Here is an 18,136-nt window from a genome sequence, read left to right as displayed (position 1 = left end):
ACTTTTCCCATATTCTGGGTTCTTCCAGACAAAGTCTAACTCCTGCATTTCTGGGAGAGAAAGGGCTGGTATGGTTCTTATACTGCACGAAGTAGACTTTTCAATGAAAAGGGCTGCAACACAAGTTCTGCAGCACCTACCAATAGAACTCAGGGAATTTCTTAAACCATTATTATAGTTTTAAAATGTGTTTTGTTGTTCTTTGCAGCAAATATCACAATTGTCTTTTTCCTAAAAAATTACCCTCACATTTTTAAGGTAAAGCCCATGAGTGAAATTACAGTTTTCTTGTAACAAATTAGATTTTTGAGCATGAAATAAATCTAGTTTCCAACATTTTTACATTAATGGCAAACTTAATCTGATGACACGGAATATAATTTTACATTATTTTCTTTTAGAGGTTTGATGCATTCTCTTAGCTATGAGCAACTGTATTTTTGAAGAGAGTATCTATTAGCAGAGTTTTTACTATAATAGATTCCATGCACACAGTAATAAAAACACTGAAAGAGCATGCTACTACTTAATATACTTAAGTACAAAAAATTATTTTTACCAGATCCCAGTCTATGCTACGGAAAAACGTGTGAGACTTTATATCAGAAAATCCTGTCTGTGGCTGGCAGCCAAGCCTTTCTTTGGGATCCTGTGGAAGACAAGAGAAAACAATCAAGATGGTACTTGTCTTGACTCTTTTTAAAAAACTGTTATATCATGACAAATTCTGAAGTTTTTCAATACGAGCTAGGTAGGTGTACATAAACTATTGGTAAAATAAGTTAAGGCAATCTAGTTTCCTAAATGTCATGCGTTTGAAAATTCATTTTAGACTATTTTTATACTACAGTACTTCTCATGAGATCAAATTTCTTAATTTATTTAATAATGTGTTCACCAACGCAGATAGTTACATTAACTTCACGTTATCTATTTGTATTAGTAAGGGCTACTCATTTAATAACTGTTTGCAGCACAGACAAATCATTTTCTATCTTTGGTTTTGTACTCAGACCATTTCACTAAGTCACTAATATGTCACTAGGTTTTCAAATTACATTCCATGCTATGGAATGTTCAGATTAAAAATTAGCAATTCAGAAGACTGCTTTTGGAAGCCAAAATCATGTCCTGATTTTATAAATTTTCTTTACAGAAAGTAGATACATCTCTAAGTTTTTAATTAATGTTTTATAACATGAAGCTCTGAGCTACAGAACTTGTATAAATAACATAGTATTGTAAAGCTTACCTTGTTTAAAAATCCTTTTAAGACATGAGAGGCCTTGACAGAGAGAAATCTTGGAATCCGAATTGGCTTTTCAAGGATAACTGTTAGGAGTTTAAAAAAAAAAAGAAAAAAAAAGAGCAATCTGGTTTGTGCTCTGTTATGTAACATTCAAAATAACCTGTAAGCTGCGTGGCTAACAGCTGTTTTCTGAGCCCTGCTTAGGGTTGCCAGGTGTCCGGTAAAAAACAAACAAAAAAAACCAACCAAACAAAAAAAAACCACACCACCAGATTTTCCAGCATTTTCTGTTGTTCTCAGACGGAAGGCCACTTGGGACATTCTCGCTCCACAACTTTTTTTTTTTGGTTCAACCAATTTTTTCCCCACCATGTTCGGTATTTTTTGTGAAACTATCTGGCAACCCTAGCCCTGCTCAGAGGTTCAGAGCTCCCATGCAGGCAGGGATCTCAGCTGACCAGCGGAGAGGAGGGACCTCTTGCTAAGCAGCCACTAAATGGAATTGCGGTGTTGAAATGGAGGAGCTACCAGAGCAGGTAAGTAGGTGAGATAAGGAGGGAATAAGTGGCAGATGGGGGTGGGGGGGAAAGGAAGGCAGTGAGGAATTGGCTGGGGGGGGGGGGGAGAAGAGGGGACGGGGAGTTTGCAGAGTCCCATCTGCAGGAGGAGAGCTAGGGTACGTCTACACTAGCCCCCTAGTTCGAACTAGGGAGGCTAATGAGGGCGACCGAAACCCGAAACCTCATGAAATTGAGGTTTAACCTAATGGAATTGAGGTTTAACTGTTAATTCAAACTAAGGGGTTTATCTCGGAAACGCGCTCCTCTGCTGCGTGTAGATGTGGGCAGTTACTTCGGGCTAGTCAATTTCCAAAATGGCAACCGGACGGGAACATGCTAATCAAGGGCGGGATATTTAAATCCCGCGCTTCATTAGCAATTTTGGTTGCCCTCATTAGCCTCCCTAGTTCGAACTAGGGGGCTAGTGTAGACGTACCCGTAGAGAGGCAGAAATAGAAACCCAACACTCTCCTCAAGCCTCCTAGGCTGGGAAGGGGGAAGTCAGGGGCTGAGTGCATATGATAGGTGCGGAAAAGAGAAAAGGGAGTTACTCACCTCGTGCAGTAACGAGTGTTCTTCGAGATGTGTGTCCCCGTGGGTGCTCCACTGTAGGTGAAGGGTTGCCCTGAGCCGCAGATCGGAGCTTTGTATAGCAGTTTCCCCTGTTGAGCCACGCATGCCCAGGAGGCGTCTCGAGCCCTTCCCGCTCCTGAGGAGCGTGACTCAACCCCCTCCCTTTCAGTTCCTTGTCTCCGCCCGAGAATTTTGACTCCGAGCAGAGGGGAGGTAGGGAGGGTCGTGGAGCACCCACGGGGACACACATCTCGAAGAACACTCGTTACTGCACGAGGTGAGTAACTCCCTTTTCTTCTTTGAGTAGTGTCCCCATGGGTGCTCCACTGTAGGTGACTACAAAGCAGTATTCAATGTAAGGCTGGAGGGAGCCGGAGTCATTGTTTAGCAGTGGTAGAGAGTACTGCTGTGGCAACTGCTGAATCACTCTTGAGTTGTGGAAGGATAGCATAGTGTTTAGCAAAAGTATGGTCTGAAGACCATGTTGCTGCTCGGTAAATGTCTCTTAAGGGGACATTGCCCAGAAAGGCTGTAGAAGCAGCCGTGGCTCGAGTAGAATGCGCTCGTGGTGGGCGTTGTAGCGGTCTATTGCCCAGAGAGTGGCATTTGATTATACACGTCGATATCCACTTTGAGATTCGTTGCGATGATATTGATGTCCCTTTGGATCGTTCAGCAATGGAGATAAAAAGTCTTTCAGATTTACGAAATGGTTTTGTTCTTTCTAGGAAGAAGGCCAGAGCCCTCCGGATGTCCAGAGTGTGCAGGCTGGCGTCTGTCTGCGAAGAATGCGGTTTTGGGAAAAAGGTAGCTAATACGATCGGTTCGTTGAGATGGAATTCTGTACAGATCTTTGGCAAAAACGTGGGGTGGGGTCTCAGTATGACCCTATCCTTTGTGAAAACTGTGTAAGGAGGTTCTGACATTAATGCTCCGAGTTCGCTCACCCTCCTGACGGAGGTAATGGCTAATAGGAAGCAGACTTTCATAAAAAGGAAGGGAAGTGGTACTGTTGCCAGTGGCTCAAAGGGAGATCTGGTGAGGCAATTCAAAACAAGATTTAGGTCCCACAAAGGGGGTGGGGCCTTATGTGGTGGATACACATTCTGGAGTCCCTTGAGGAATCTCTTCGTAATAGGATGGTTAAAAATGGAGAAGCCGTCTGCTGAGGTATGAAATGCTGCTATTGCAGAGAGGTGTACTCTTAGAGAGGAGATTGACAGTCCTGATGCTTTAAGCTCCAGAATGTAGCTTAGGATGGTATTTAGTGGTGAGGCACGGGGCTCCACTTTGGCTCGCTGACACCAGTGACAGAAACGTGTCCATTTCTGTTGGTAAGTTTTCCGAGTAGATTGTCTCCTGCTATGGAGGAGGACGTCTTTTACTCGCTGGGAGCAGCGCTCTTCTACCTCCGAGAACCAGAGAGAAGCCATGCGTGAAGATGCAGGGTATTGAGTTGTGGATGCAGTATCCTGCCGTCGTCCTGAGATAGTAGGTCTATCTGGTATGGTAGTGGGTGGGGTGGCTGGACCGCTAGCCTGTGAAGGTATGGGTACCAGGTTTGGTGAGACCATGATGGTGTAATCAGGATGACTAGGGCTTTGTCTCTCAGGATCTTGCGCAGAACTCTTGGGATGAGCGGTATGGGAGGAAAGGCGTAGTGTAGGGGGGCTATCCATTTGATTAGGAAGGCATCCCCCAGAGAGTGTTTGCCAAGTCCCACACGTGAGCAGAATTGGGGACATTTGGTGTTCTGGGTAGAAGCAAAGAGGTCTATCAATGGCCATCCCCATTGGTGGAAAATTGAGTTCGCCACCTCCGTATGTAACTCCCATTCGTGGTCCGCGGTGAAGTTTCGGCTGAGGGAGTCCACTTTGGTATTGTTCACTCCGGGCAGGTAGGATGCTATAAGGGTGACTTGGTTGCGGATACACGCGTTCGACAGGCGAATAGCCTCTGCGCATAGCGAGTGGGAGCGGGCTTCACCCTGTCTATGTAGAACATCATGCAGATGTTGTCCGTTAGGATGCGGACTGTGTGATTGGCGATGTCGGAGGCAAAGTGTGCACAGGCATTTCTTACTGACCTCAATTCGAGGAGATTGATATGTAAGAGTGTCTCGTTTGGGGACCACCTGCCTTGAACTTCGTGACCGTCCATATGTGCCCCCCAGCCGAGCAGGGAAGCATCTGTGGTGATTTGAATAGTGGGTTCGATTTGTTGGAACAGAACCCCCGCCAGAAGATTGTTTGGCACTGTCCACCATCATAAGGATGCGAGCACGTCTTGTGGGATAGTAACCGTTTTGTTTCGAGGGTGTCGTGATGGGATATAAACGGTTGCAATCCAGAGCTGGAAACATCGAAAGTGCAGATGAGCATGGTGGACTACGTAGATGGTGGAAGCCATGTTTCCCATTAGTTGGAGGCATGTAAGTATTGTGGTGGTAGGAACTGTGAGCATCCCGTTTATAATTTTTTGCATGGTTGCAAAGAGTTGTTGAGGTAGGTATGCCCGGGCTGTAACTGAGTCCAGGTGTGCGCCAATGAACTCTATATCTTGAACCGGGTGCAGAATTGATTTGTCTTGGTTGATTAGAAGGCCTAGACGACTGAGGAGGGCCGTGGTCTTTTTTATCATAGAGGCGGTTTCGACGTATGAGGATCCCTTTAGAAAGCAATCGTCTAGGTAGGGAAATATGATGACGTTCTGCCGTCTGAGATACATGGTTACGACCGCCAGCACCTTCGAAAATACCCTCGGAGCTGATGAGAGACCGAAGGGAAGAACCTTGTACTGGAAATGGTCCAGTCCCAACGTGAAGCATAGATAGCGTCTGCGGGCGGGGTGGGTGGTTACATGGAAATAGGCATCTTGGAGGTCAAGGGCTGCAAACCAGTCCCCTCGATCTAGCGCAGGAATGATTGTGGAAAGAGTGACCATCTTGAAACGCTGTCTCTTGAGAAATGTGTTCAGTTTGCGGAGATCCAATATAGGTCTCCAGCCCCCCGTTCTTTTCTCGGTCAGGAAATAGTTTGAGTAAAACCCTCTCCCGTGGAACTCTCGGGGTACCCTTTCTATAGCCCCAACGACAAGAAGCCGATTGACTTCTTGTTTTAGAAGGGTTTCGTGAGAGTGGTCCCTGAAAAGGGACGGGGTAGAGGGAAGGGTAGGGGGGATAGAAATAAAAGGGATGGTATAGCCCACTCGAATTATCTCTGGGACCTAGCAGTCCGATGTTATGGATTCCCACTGTGGGAGGAAGGCACGCAAATGGTGGTTGAATAGATGGCCATGTTGAGGTGCGAGATCGAATGGGAGGTCTTGCAGACCCTCGACCAAATGTTCAAATTTGCTGCTTAGATGGTTGGTTAGCTAGCGGGCGGGCTTGGTTGGATCGCCTTCTGGGACCTCGCTGTCTTGGTCTGTTGTCTTCATAAGGCCTCTGTGGTCGATTGTATTGTCCATACCGATATCGATTATATGAATTATATGGGGTGTATCGCCTGCGTTTATAGGGTGGCGTGCCCATATTTAGCGTGCGAAGTGTGGACTTAGAATTTTTGCTGTTGTGAAGCATTTTGTCCGTAGTGGCTGCAAATAGCTTTTGTTTGTCAAATGGCAAGTCCTCCACTTTGGGCTGGAGTTCGCGTGGAACTCCAGATGACTGGAGCCAAGAAGCTCTACGCATCACCACCGCTGTAGCTGTAACTCGGGCTGCAGTGTCAGCTACATCCATTGCCATTTGGAGAGCGGCGCGGGCGATCATATGGCCCTCATGAACTATTGATTTTAAGATGGATCTTTTGGAGTCGGGGAGATGCGCCATTAGTTCTCCCAGTTTTGAATAGTTGTCAAAGTTGTGATTTGAGAGCAGAGTAATTTGATATTCTGAGTTGTAGGGTTGAAGAGGAGTATACTTTCTTGCCAAAGGAGTCCAACTTTTTGTGGTCCTTGTCTGCATTGCCCATCCTATACTGTGGAAACTTCGCTCGTCGTTGTACTGAGTCCATGACTAGTGAGTTAGGTTGTGGGTGAGTGAAGAGAAAGTCGTTGTCTTTTGAGGGGACAAAGTACTTTCTGTCAATTTTCTTGTTAGTTGGTTGGATAGATGCAGGCGTCTTCCACAGATCTTCTGAGGTCTCCATGATTGCCTCGTCTATGGGTAGGGCAATCTTGCCCTGTAGTGTCGGATGTAGATTCTTTAACAATTGGTATTGTTTCTTCTGCACCTCTTGCAGGGAGACATTCTGGCTTGTCGCTACTCTCTTGAATAGTTCTTGGAACTGTTTTAGATCGTCAATCATTCCAGTGTCTGATGGTACTACGGCGTCCTCTGGTTGTGCATCAAGGGCATCATAGTGTGTGACGTTTACTTACTGAGTATCTGAGTCGTTGTTTGAGATTCGTTCCACCTCATCCTCCGAAAAACTTGCTGGAGTTAGGGGTTGTGGCCGAGGCAAACTTCTCCGGGATGCAGTGGAACGAGGTGGGGAGCGGTGTCCATATGGCTCCCAGTGTTCCCACGGTTCCCATTGCGGTGGATAAGGCGGAGGTGGGTAAGGCCAGTATGGGTGTCATGGGCCATGTTGTGGCGGAGCCCTATAATGGTGAGAGCAAGCCCTCCCAGGTGATGGATGTCGCGAGGAATAGACCGTGTGGTGGTCATCATCAGGAAGGGGAGCGTCGTGAAGAGACAATGGTGACATTGACCTGGGAGGGGATTGCCTTGATGGAGATCCCTCAGGAGAGTAAGAAGTAGAGGGCAGGCACAGATAATGATGCCTACTGTATGGATCAGTCTCTTGTTGGGGCTGATCCCTAGGAGCCTCATCTGGTTGCTTGTCTGGCTGTGGGAGGACCAGCAGAGCATCAGCTGTTGCCAGAGGCTTCGGAGGCTGGCCATCGTTTTGCTGCAGTGCCGTGACTAAGAGGCACCGCAGCTTTAAGCCGTGGTGTGGCTTTCGGCACTGCAGAGGCTTGAAGCAGCGCCGGGGCTGGAAGCAGTGCTGCGCTCTGAAGCGGCACCGCGGTTTGAAGCGGCGCCGGCTTTTCATGCCGTGCCGGCTGCTTAGAACACTCCTGGGGCCACTCAGCTGTTGAGTGCCCCAATACCGATGCAGAGAGGGAGGATTGCCCCGAAGCCTTGGTGGCAGGGGACTTCCCAGCCTGGTGTGCCTCTCCTCTATGTTTGGGAGAGGAAGAGGCTGGAAGAGAGCGGGATGGAGAGGCTCTGGGTCTCAGGGCATTTCTGGAAGGCGGCGGAGGCTCTTGCCGTGGTGCAGATTGTTCTCCCGCAGGCTGTAGAGCTTTTTCAAATAAAATCATCCTGAGGTGGAGCTCACGGTCTTTTCTGGCTCTCGCCCTCAGGGAATTGCAGTGGGTACAGTTGTGGGGAGAGTGAGTCTCCCCCAAACACCGTATGCAGTTCGAGTGGCCTTCTGAAACCGGCACTGGGTCCCGGCATTGACTGCACTTTTTAAACCCTGAGGAGCTGGACATTGCAGGCTCTCTCCCTCTTGAAATTATTATATTTATCTTCTATATTATTATAGTTTATGTGGTTTTGCTTCTTCTTTTTTTTTTTTTTTTTTTTTTTAAATAAAGAAACAAGGAAAGAGTAACTAGGATAAAACAGGGGAAGCTAACTATGCCTAAATAACTAAGAGGAAAGTAGTCAGATAATCTGACAGGGAGCTCCTGACTGCTCCGTCCGCTGACGAGGGCGGTTAAAGAGGAACTGAAAGGGAGGGGGGGTTGAGTCACGCTCCTCAGGAGGCGGGAAGGGCTCGAGACGCCTCCTGGGCATGCGTGGCTCAACAGGGGAAACTGCTATACAAAGCTCCGATCTGCGGCTCAGGGCAACCCTTCACCTACAGTGGAGCACCCACGGGGACACTACTCGAAGAAGAATGGGTGGGTGCTGGCATCTGTAAAGAGATGTGGAGGCAAGGGGGCAGTTTGTTTGGGGTGTCCCGACTCACTTGCTGCAGTCCATTCTGGCTGGGAAGGGGGGAAAGCAGGCTGCATGGGGGGGAAGCAGAAGGAAGGGGGGGGGGGGTGCCAGGACGACATTTTGATTACATTTCAAAGTTTACATCAGTGTTAATGGCTTAAAAGAATAATTTTCTTTCTTACCTGAACAGAATTTTTTTGGAGTGTTGCAGATATCTAAAACTCTGATTTTCATGATTTTTTAAAAATCCTGTGTTACTAATTAATACATGGTATAATGTATTGCATTAAGGCCAGATCTTTGCTATGTGGTAGAGTTCTGGCTCTTACGAGTCAGAAGTAGCAAGTACTAGGTGTGATGCTAGCTTTGTAGAATGAAACCTTATTTACAACCTCTTTGAAACATACATCTGTCTACAAATCCTGAAGCCATATGTTCTTTGTTCTGTGACTTCTACTCTTTCAGCTGGTGACATGCACAAGGTGAAAGTTTCAAACTAGGAGAACTTTTATCTGTTTTTATAGCATGACTCCTAAACATTTCCCAGAGAAACTGTAGAAGCCTTAGTGAATGTCTTTTACTCTCCTTTCCGGTGTCAGTAAATACTATATGGCTACGTCTACACTGGCATGATTTTCTGGAAATGCTTTTAACGGAAAAGTTTTCCGTTAAAAGCATTTTCGGAAAAGCACGTCTAGATTGGCAGGACACTTGATCGGGGCTTTTTTGCGGAAAAGAAATCTCTGTTGTCTACACTGGCCCTTTTGCGCAAAAGTCTTTCGGAAAAAGACTTTTGCCCGAACGGGAGCAGCATAATATTTCCGCAAAAGCACTGACAATCTTACATGAGATCATCAGTGCTTTTGCGGAAATTCAAGCGGCCAGTGTAGACAGCTGGCAAGTTTTTCCACAAAAGCAGATGATTTTCCGCAAAAGCAGATGATTTTGTGGAAAAACTTGCCAGTCTAGACACAGCCTATTAGTATTTGCAAGGAGAGCATGACTACTTCTAGTTGACACATATTTGATTAGCATCTTAAAGCTGAGCTATGTGTGGATAATATGCATTTGGCATGTTTACTATCTTGAGTTGTTAGAAAGGATGATGATACATGTACTCCAAGGGTAGTATTAATTTTCTTTATTTGATTTCATATTAAATTTCATAAGCATTGCTTCTTTTTAACTATTCCTTATTTTTATGCATTTTTTTCCACACATATGGATTGTTAAATTTATGTATATGTGGTGCACATCCACCCACTACCTCAATATTGGTGTTGCACATAAGAAATTTCAACCTGCCCAAGGATAGAAAATGTTAGAGGGAACGCTGGTGACATCCATTCAGATTCTAATACAAACTTTTTTATTTGTATTACTGCCTGGAAAATGTGCCAACATGGCAAATATTTAAATAATTTTTGCTAAATTTGCAAGGCTTTAACATTTTTTAGAAGTCACAAAACTCCATTTAATATCTTTTCTAAAAATTTTACAAAATAGACTTTTAACAACATAACTCAGAAGAGAAAACCAGAGTACTCATTTTTATGTTTTCAAAAAGCTGGTGGCACAATATCCAGTAGTTAGAGCATGGGATTAGGAATCAAAGCTCCTAAGATCATAGAACACTAGAATTGGAAGGGACCTTGAGAGGTCATGAAGTCCAGTTCCCTGCCCTCATGGCAGGACCCAGTACCATCTAGACCATCCCTGATAGATGTCTGTCTAACCTGCTCTTAAATATCTCCAGAGATGGAGATTCCACAACCTCCCTAGGCAACTTATTCCAGTGTTCAACCACCCTGACAGTTAGGAAGTTTTTCCTAATGTCCATTCTAAACCTCTCTTGCTGCAGTTTATACCCATTGCTTCTTGTCTTATCCTCAGAGGCCAAAGAGAACAAATTTTCTTCCTCCGCCTTGTGACACCCTTTTAGATACCTGAAAACCGCTATCATGTCCGTCCCCCCTCAGTCTTCTCCTTTCCAAACTAAACAAGCCCAACTCTTTCAGTCTTCCTTCCTACGTGCTAGTCCTGATTTTGTCATTGACACATTAACCATGGGAGCAAGTCACTTCAACAGTGAGGCTGACAGACTTGCCAAGCTCCCGGGCAAAATGGAGAGGGGGACAGTTCTGTGCCCTGGAAGGGGGAAGGGGCTCAAGTGGAAGAGGTGGGGTTGGGGCTAACCTCCCACAGCCAGTCCTCAGCACTGGCAGAGATTGAAAGGGTCCAGGGTGCTGGTTGTTGCTGCTGCTGCAGCACCCAGGAGTTCCAGGCCCTTTGAAATCATGGGGCCTCCAGGGAAGATGCCTCTTGGTCCCTGCGTCGTCAAGTCTGCACTTGAACATTTTGTTACTGTTTCCATAACACTCAAATGAATATTTATTCTTCTCTAACATCGCAAGGCTTACCCATCTAACGTCTGTATCTTGGGATCCCTCATGTGAAAGGTGCTATGGTAGTAGTGACAAATATTTTCTGAAAAGTCTCATGCATCATTTCTTTCATCCCATTGGTCATACTGATAAACACATTGCATAAAGGCTTTTCATCTCCCTAATGTCCTAATCAAGGAGGTTTATAAATGTGATATCACAGTTTTATACAATTGAGGAAACATTACCCTGGACCAGAGGTTGTGGGGAGTCCCCATTTGTCTATAAGTCATCCTCTTCTTCATTATATAGTATTCCCCTTCAAGGAATATTCTGGAGATTAGTTATGCACTTCAAAGAGTATACAACTGTGTTTGAGAATGCTCACACTGGCACGCAGATTGGTCACTAGGAAGTATTTCAGAAAGAGTCACAGTTTAAGGCCAGACCTACATATCACTGGCCACAAACACCAACTAGCATCTATACACCAAATACAACATCCAAAGCATTATTGTCCACAGAACACTAAACTATTATATGCCTCAGACACAGAACAGAAGGGATTTTTGTGAAGCCCTTGCAATGGCAGGGAACTTAAATATACCTAGAGAATTCTGATGGAACAACCTTTGACCTTTGTTGCAGAGAAAGACAAGGTGATCATGAAGAGGAGTGAGCGCATTAGTCAGTATCTCTGCTAGGTTGTATAGAGTATGAAGACATTGAAGTACTGGGCACCAACCATGTCTACCTACAGTTTTGTTCCACATTTTTCAGTGTCTTTATGGTGATTTCATGGTATCAGTGTCGTAAGTTAATTCAGTAGCAGCTGATTTGGATGGGTAGCAATGTGCTCACTATTCTTATCAGAGGTATAGTACGCACAACCATATCAAGTACAGGAACAATGCGGGAGTGATTGATTGGTAAAGAGTGATTGCAAAGATGTATACCTTGGAAGAGGTAATCTTCAGTGTTCATATCTGGATTGTCTGTTATTATATCAAAAGGAGATCTTCCTGCCATCATTTCAAACATCAGGACACCAAGAGCCCACCAGTCCACACTGAACCCTATAAGAATTTAAAGAGCACATTTTCAGGTAGTAAATCCTGAGATTCTAGGTATCATTACAATGACATTTATTGTATCATTTATGGGGATAGAGGGCCTGACTCTGCAAAGTGTTGAGAATCCTCAACTCCCACTGAAACTGCTAGCAGCAAGGCTAAATGCCTTAAGGAATAGTCCTTAATAGAGCACTTTGGAAAAAATTAATAAAGGTAATTTGTTCAGGAAATTGTAGATTGACCATAAATGTCCGTAAGAGACTGAGGCTTCAATTAGCAGTACTCTTAACAAGACAAAGGTCAATATTACTTCTTACAGCTAGAAAGTACTTCGGGGTTTTTGAAAGTTGCGAATGCTATGTTACCATACAGGAAAATGACAGTGCAGGTCGGACCTCCCTGGTCTGGCTCCCTTGGGGCCTGACCAGTCCCAGATGAGGGAGTTTTCTTGACCAGGAAAGGTCTTGGGAGTGAGGGGGAGGGGAGACACCAACCTTTCTGCTGGGCTCCTCTCCCCAGCTACCTGCCACTGCTGCCCAGCTCCCCTGGCTGCTGCAGTGCCCGCCAGCCCTAGGGGCTCCGGTGCCCTCCCACCCCTAGCCAGCTGTGGTTTCTCATGCTCTGTGGGTTCTGCTGCCCGATTGGCCCTGCCAGCCGGCTCTACTTCCAGCTCATGGCAACCTCTGTGCTGGGGCTCTAGTCCAGCAACACTCGTTATCCTTCCAGACCATGGGTGTTGCCGGAGCAGAGAGTCCCAGACCACAGAGGTTCAACCTGTAGTCAGGTATTTTACCATCTAGATGGGTCACTTCTCAATTCACAATAGTAGTCAGAGTGTTCCTGTAAACTACAGGGTGGACCTCCCTGGCACCCTTCTGACACCCTCCAGACCTAAACTATCTCGAACTAGGGAATTTGCTGGCTGGGGTTGCCAGCTCTGCTCCCAGCCCCAGCAGCTGGGGCTGCTGGAAGCCAGCTAGTATGGCTGTGGGCTCCTACCCCTGGCCGGGTTGCCAAACACCAGCCCACTGCCATGAGGCTCCTGGCCTTGGTGCTTTCTGGACCACAGATAGTGTTGGACCAGAAATCTCGGTTTAGAGACGCCCAAGTGTACTACTGTTTTGAATGCTATGTTTTCTGTTTTGTTGTCAGACACCCTGATCCAAACAGTTACACTGAAAGGTCAAACCAGCATAAGCGGGTTGTGTTGTGGTATTTCCTCTGCAGCACATTGCAGGAGTTCTCTTTCAGTGAAAAGCTCTCCCTTTCTGGAAATATATTTTAACAGAAGTTGCAGATCCACAATTACGTGGGTCACTAACACTAAAATTGTCTGAAGTACAACTGAGAAAATTAAATAAAACTTCAGAAAACACATCTTGCCTTTATAACACGGAGTAAAAACATGTAAGCTTAATTAAAAGAGTACTCTTAGTGCACTGAAATTGGAAGTTAAGTTAGTAATTTAGAGTGATTAAACTATTACAAGTTTATGTACCAACTCACCATATTCTTCCCCTCTTAGGATCTCTGGCGCAATGTAATTTGGCGTTCCACAGAAAGTGCTTGTAGTGTCACCAGGGCCCAATCCTTCCTATGAAAATAAACCAATTCATCTTCCGAAAAAGTTAAATTCAACCTAAAGGAATTTCATAAGCTTTCAAAAGAATTTTAAACCAGGAATCAAAGATGCCACCTTACACCAACAGAATTCCAGACATAAAGGTTGGTTTATAAATTTTTGCATAGCCCTTCATCGCGGTATATGTGTGTGATATATTACTAATCCTGATATTTATAATGTTTCTTTTAGACAAAAAAAAGTTTGTCTCATTTGTGGGGAAGTAGGGAGGTGTTTATTTATTTTAAAAGACAACTCATAATTTTTTTACAGGTTCTCCATTGGAGTTGCAAATTTTAGTGCTGGTGCAACACACTAGATAAGAATTCTTGAAAGAGTGTATCACAAGCAGTGACAATACAAGCTCCTGCAAAGTACCCTACTTCTAATGTTCATCATGAACTGGAGGAACGCCAGTTAAGACTGAGAAAGCAACTCAGTTAATTTGGTCCATTCAATCCCTGGACCTGCTGAAATTAACAAAAAAGGGTGCTAGTTGGAGTGCTGCTTTTGTGGATTTGGTGGTTCACAAGAAACTAGACTTAGACCCTCATCTCATTTCACATAGGCCAACAAATAATTGAGACAACAACTGTCAGTAAGTATTAGCATGTGTCAAACCAACAATGCAAAGGCAAAAGAGGCAATAGCTCATCACAAGCCCCCGAAGAAGTCTGATCCCCTAGTTTATTAATTTAATTGGGCTTCTTAATCTCTACTTTGACTTTTTTAAAATACCAATTCATTTTAAAATCAGGCTACTAATAGACAAATACAGCCCAATATAAGGTTGTCTCAGTCACTTTTCAGGTACAGGTTGTATTTGGTCAACATTTCTGAAGTGCTATTCAAACTCTAAAGTGCTATTCAGAGCCAAAAAGTTCCAATGCCAACACTAAAGTATTTGATATTTTCAACCCTCCATGAGTCAGTCATTGAAAAGGGTTAATACAATTCAAATATTGGAAAAATTAAAAAACAAAAAATAATCTAGCAGCACCTTAGAGACTAATAAAAATGTAGATGGTATCATGAGCTTTTGTTGGCACAATCCACTTCAGATTAATTGAGTGTAAGGGGTCTAGTTTTTAAAATAAATAGCACAGAGAGCGGATGGGGGAGAAAGAAGAGGAAAAAAGTGTAAAAAAAGGGAAAAGAATAGTCAATTAGTGTGTCCATGGTAAATTAAGCTGATAATACTTAGCACCCACTCTAAGTACCCTTTGTTTGTTTTTTTGTGTGTCATTAGGATGTGGAATGTAGTGGGCCACCCAGCCAACTTCTTTATTTAGTCTTCTGTTGTAGGAATCAAACTTGTAAATGAAATTAAGTTCTGCAGCTTTCCCGTGGAGCAGGCTTTTGAAACTGGATTGTAATAATAATATGGTAACTTTGAGATCCATTAATGAGTGCCCGGGCAAGTTAAAATGTTCCCCAACTGGTTTCTGTGTGTTGCCTTTTTGGATATCTAATTTGTGTCCATTAATTTTCCTCTCATAGAAACTGTCCAATTTGGCCAATATACATGGCAGAGGGGCATTGCTGGCAGTTGATGGCACTGATCACATTAGCAGATGTGCAGTTGTACAAGCCTCTGATGTGGTGGTTTACATGACTAGGTCCTGTGATGATATTGCCTGTATAGATGTGTGTTCAGAATTGGCATTGGGGTTAATTGCAGGGCTGGGTTCTGGGATGAGTGTGATGGAGGTGTGCTGAGTGGTTATTGGAAAGAATTTGTTTGAGGTTCAGGGGTTGTCTGTCACCCAAGGCTTGTGAGAGTGAGGGGTTATTTTCCAGGATAGGTTATAGCTGTTGATAACATGTTGGAGAAGTTTAAGTTGGGGGCTATAGGTGATGACAAGTGGTATTCTGTTTTCTTTGTAGGGCCTATCTTGAGGTAGCTGATGTCTGGGTACTTATCTGGCTCTGTTAATCTGTTTTTTCACTTCTCTGGGTGGGTATTTCAGTTTTAAGAATGCTTTGTATAAATCCTGTAGGTGTTTGTCTCTGTCTGTGAGATTGGAGCACATCCGGTTGTATCTTAAATCTTGGCTGTAAACAATTGATTCGGCTATGTGTCTTGGATGGAAGCTAAAGGCATGTAGGTAAGTGTAACGTTCGTTAGGTTTCCGGTATAAAGTGGTGGAAATGTGTCTATCGTGTAATTGTACTGTAGTGTCAAGGAAATAGATATCTTGTGTGGACTGGTCCAGGCTGTGGCTGATGGTGCAGTGGAAGTTGTTGAAATCCCTGTGAAATTCTTCAAGGGTCTCCTTCCTGTGGGTCCATATGATAATGTTGTCGTCAATGTAGCATAAGTAGAGTGACGGTGCTAGGGGGCAAGAGCTGAGGAATTGTTGTTCAAGGTCAGCCATAAAGATGTTGGCCATGCGGGTGCCCATGGCTGTGCCACTGACTTGAAGATATGAATTGTCTCCAAACTGGAAACAGTTGAGAGTGAGGACCGAGTCACAGAGCTCAGTAACCAGTCGTGTAGTGGTGTCATCAGGGATAGTGTTCCCGACAGCCACTAATCCATCTTCATGTGGAATATTGGTGTAAAAAGAACTTCTACAAAGGTTCATAAAAATTAGAGATAGTAAAGATCTATTGTATTAATTAATCAATACCATCCCTCTGGAATTGAAGGGTTTGTCTCCTAAAAGAGGTTATATCATATATGAATCAGGATTAAAAACTTATAAGAGAATATTTACAGAATGCAAAATGTTGAATATACACTATAAATACTCCAGCCATATCAGTTCATGCTCATCAAAACCAACATTATAACCATGGACTGCAAGTGATATGAGCTGACAATTGCCTGCAGCAAAAAATACAGATGAGGATTAGTGGTTAAGCATATAACATAGAAAAATAGAGTACTCTAGGTAAATCAGCATGAAGAATCCTTCAGTCTTGCCACTTCTCAGTTTGTAGTCTGGATCATATTATCCTCACATTGGCAAAGTCCAGTAACACATTCAGTATAGTGGTATCCAAAACCATCTACTGCCCCATCATCCTGCAGTAGCATCTGGACTCCTTCCAGTCTCAGAACAGTCTCATTCTTGGAGTCCCAGGCACCCAGTGCTTTGACAACCAGCATATGAATGGCAATGTGGATTACCCCTATTCTCTCAAAGTATCAGATGGGAATAGGGAGATGAAGTGTATTCCTCTAGTTTCCATTCTTGGGACTCAAAGGCAGTGACCTGATTGTCAAAGGGGATCATCATATGAACTATGGTAATTCACTTCTGTTCCTCATCAGAAATCACAACATCCAGTCTTAACTAGCAGTTGAAGTCCAGAATAAAAGGGAACAAAAATCATGCTCACAGATGCTGGAATTGCCTTAAACCACTCTGCACAAGGCTGTGGTGAAGTGGCCATGCTCTGGAATGGAGCTTACTGCTGCAGATGGCATGAGGCAGAGCCTCATTCTCATAGCTGCATCTGTAGCATCACATGTTCTTGCACTTCATCTAGTCAAAAGGGCAATCAATAATGAATTACTAACTAATTATGGGACCCCTGTGTTTTCTGATTTGCAAAGCAGTGTAATAAAATTTGGTTATTCCAAAATAAAGGCAAGTTAGAATTCATTTCCTTCAGTGGAATCATGTGGATGTAAAATCAGTTTGGCCACATCTGGGGTTGGAATTTAGTTAACAGTTCTGTTGTTAATTCATGTGAAGGAAAAGAATTCAGAACTCAGATCTGTGTTGAATTTGCAGATCTAAATTTATCTTGTTAAGAACTTTATATTTGTCCTGTTATTCAGCAATACAGCTTGGAATACACACAGGAAAATAGATTTGTTAATCAAAGTTGATGCTGTTTTACAGAAGTCATTTTTCAGAGCAGAACTTCAGTTTAAGAGAGAATTCTAGGCTCATTTATACTTTATGTTAATCTAGGCAAACTCCATACCTCAGGTTAACCCTGATATTGCTGGCTGCAGAATTTCATTCAAGACAATTTGACAAAGTCAAGTTAAAATACAGAGATTCACAGTAGAATTATAAGAAAGAAAAATCAGAGAAGAACCTTACCTTGCACATGCCATAATCTGTTAACTTGATATGACCCTCTGCATCTAGCAGAACATTGTCTAGTTTTAAATCTCTATAGATTATCCCCCTCTCATGTAGGAAGTTCAGAGCAATACAAATTTCAGCAGCATAAAATCTTAAATAGCAAAAAAGAGACATTAAGGAATACAAAGCTTTAGAAAAAATTAGTAAAGGTACTATACTATGCTTATTACTATAAAAATTACTCAAAAGTTGACATAACTTAAAGAATGCAAATACAGTTTTTGAAAATAACAGGAAAATGTAAGAAGAAAAAGATAAGAGAGCCTGGCTTCTCACCATGGCACAAAACCACAAAAAAACCCAAATTAATTCAAAAGTAGCTGTTACAATCAAAATACAAACTCTAGTTTTGTGGAGACTAGCTATATTTTTTAAAGATTTATATCAAGCAATTTTTTTCCAATTTGATATTGAAGAAATATTTGTTTTTAATCATACTATCCAACATTTCTCCAAAGCTGAAAAACTCAAATACCAAGTTATCATAAATGAATTTCTGAACTGTTAAAATCTATGCCAACAATTCTAACGCAGTGGCAAGGTGCTTCTGTAATGTCAAGATTTTCAAGATTAGTACTAAAGGGGAAGTAAACCCCTATCTTTTTATTAGG

At 43.5% G+C, this 18,136-nt stretch overlaps 1 protein-coding gene and 1 long non-coding RNA gene across 8 annotated transcripts in view; one reads left to right on the top strand and one right to left on the bottom strand.

The window, feature by feature from the left end:
- The window catches only part of PRKCZ (protein kinase C zeta), a 224,877-nt gene that overhangs the window by 45,369 nt on the left and 161,372 nt on the right, over nucleotides 1-18,136 (bottom strand). For all 6 annotated transcript variants that reach the window (XR_012897330.1, XM_075906559.1, XM_075906563.1 and 3 more), the window contains 5 exons: nucleotides 17,481-17,616; nucleotides 13,302-13,389; nucleotides 11,679-11,798; nucleotides 1,253-1,332; nucleotides 560-649 (listed from right to left, as the gene is read on the bottom strand). Coding sequence is in view for 5 of the 6 variants with exons in the window: in XM_075906559.1 (XP_075762674.1) it covers nucleotides 560-649; nucleotides 1,253-1,332; nucleotides 11,679-11,798; nucleotides 13,302-13,389; nucleotides 17,481-17,616 (514 nt within the window). In the remaining variant the exon portion in view is untranslated. The remainder of the gene's footprint in view (nucleotides 1-559; nucleotides 650-1,252; nucleotides 1,333-11,678; nucleotides 11,799-13,301; nucleotides 13,390-17,480; nucleotides 17,617-18,136) is intronic.
- The window catches only part of LOC112545139 (uncharacterized), a 46,864-nt gene continuing 36,871 nt past the window's right edge, over nucleotides 8,144-18,136 (top strand). For both annotated transcript variants that reach the window (XR_012897332.1, XR_003088570.2), the window contains exons 1-2: nucleotides 8,144-8,298; nucleotides 13,321-13,520. This is a non-coding gene — a long non-coding RNA (uncharacterized LOC112545139). The remainder of the gene's footprint in view (nucleotides 8,299-13,320; nucleotides 13,521-18,136) is intronic.

Source organism: Pelodiscus sinensis, chromosome 23 (genome assembly GCF_049634645.1).
Source record: "Pelodiscus sinensis isolate JC-2024 chromosome 23, ASM4963464v1, whole genome shotgun sequence".
Lineage (NCBI taxonomy): Eukaryota > Metazoa > Chordata > Testudines > Trionychidae > Pelodiscus > Pelodiscus sinensis.
Note: the sequence above shows the minus strand (reverse complement) of the source record. Positions and strands in the feature narration are given on the sequence as shown.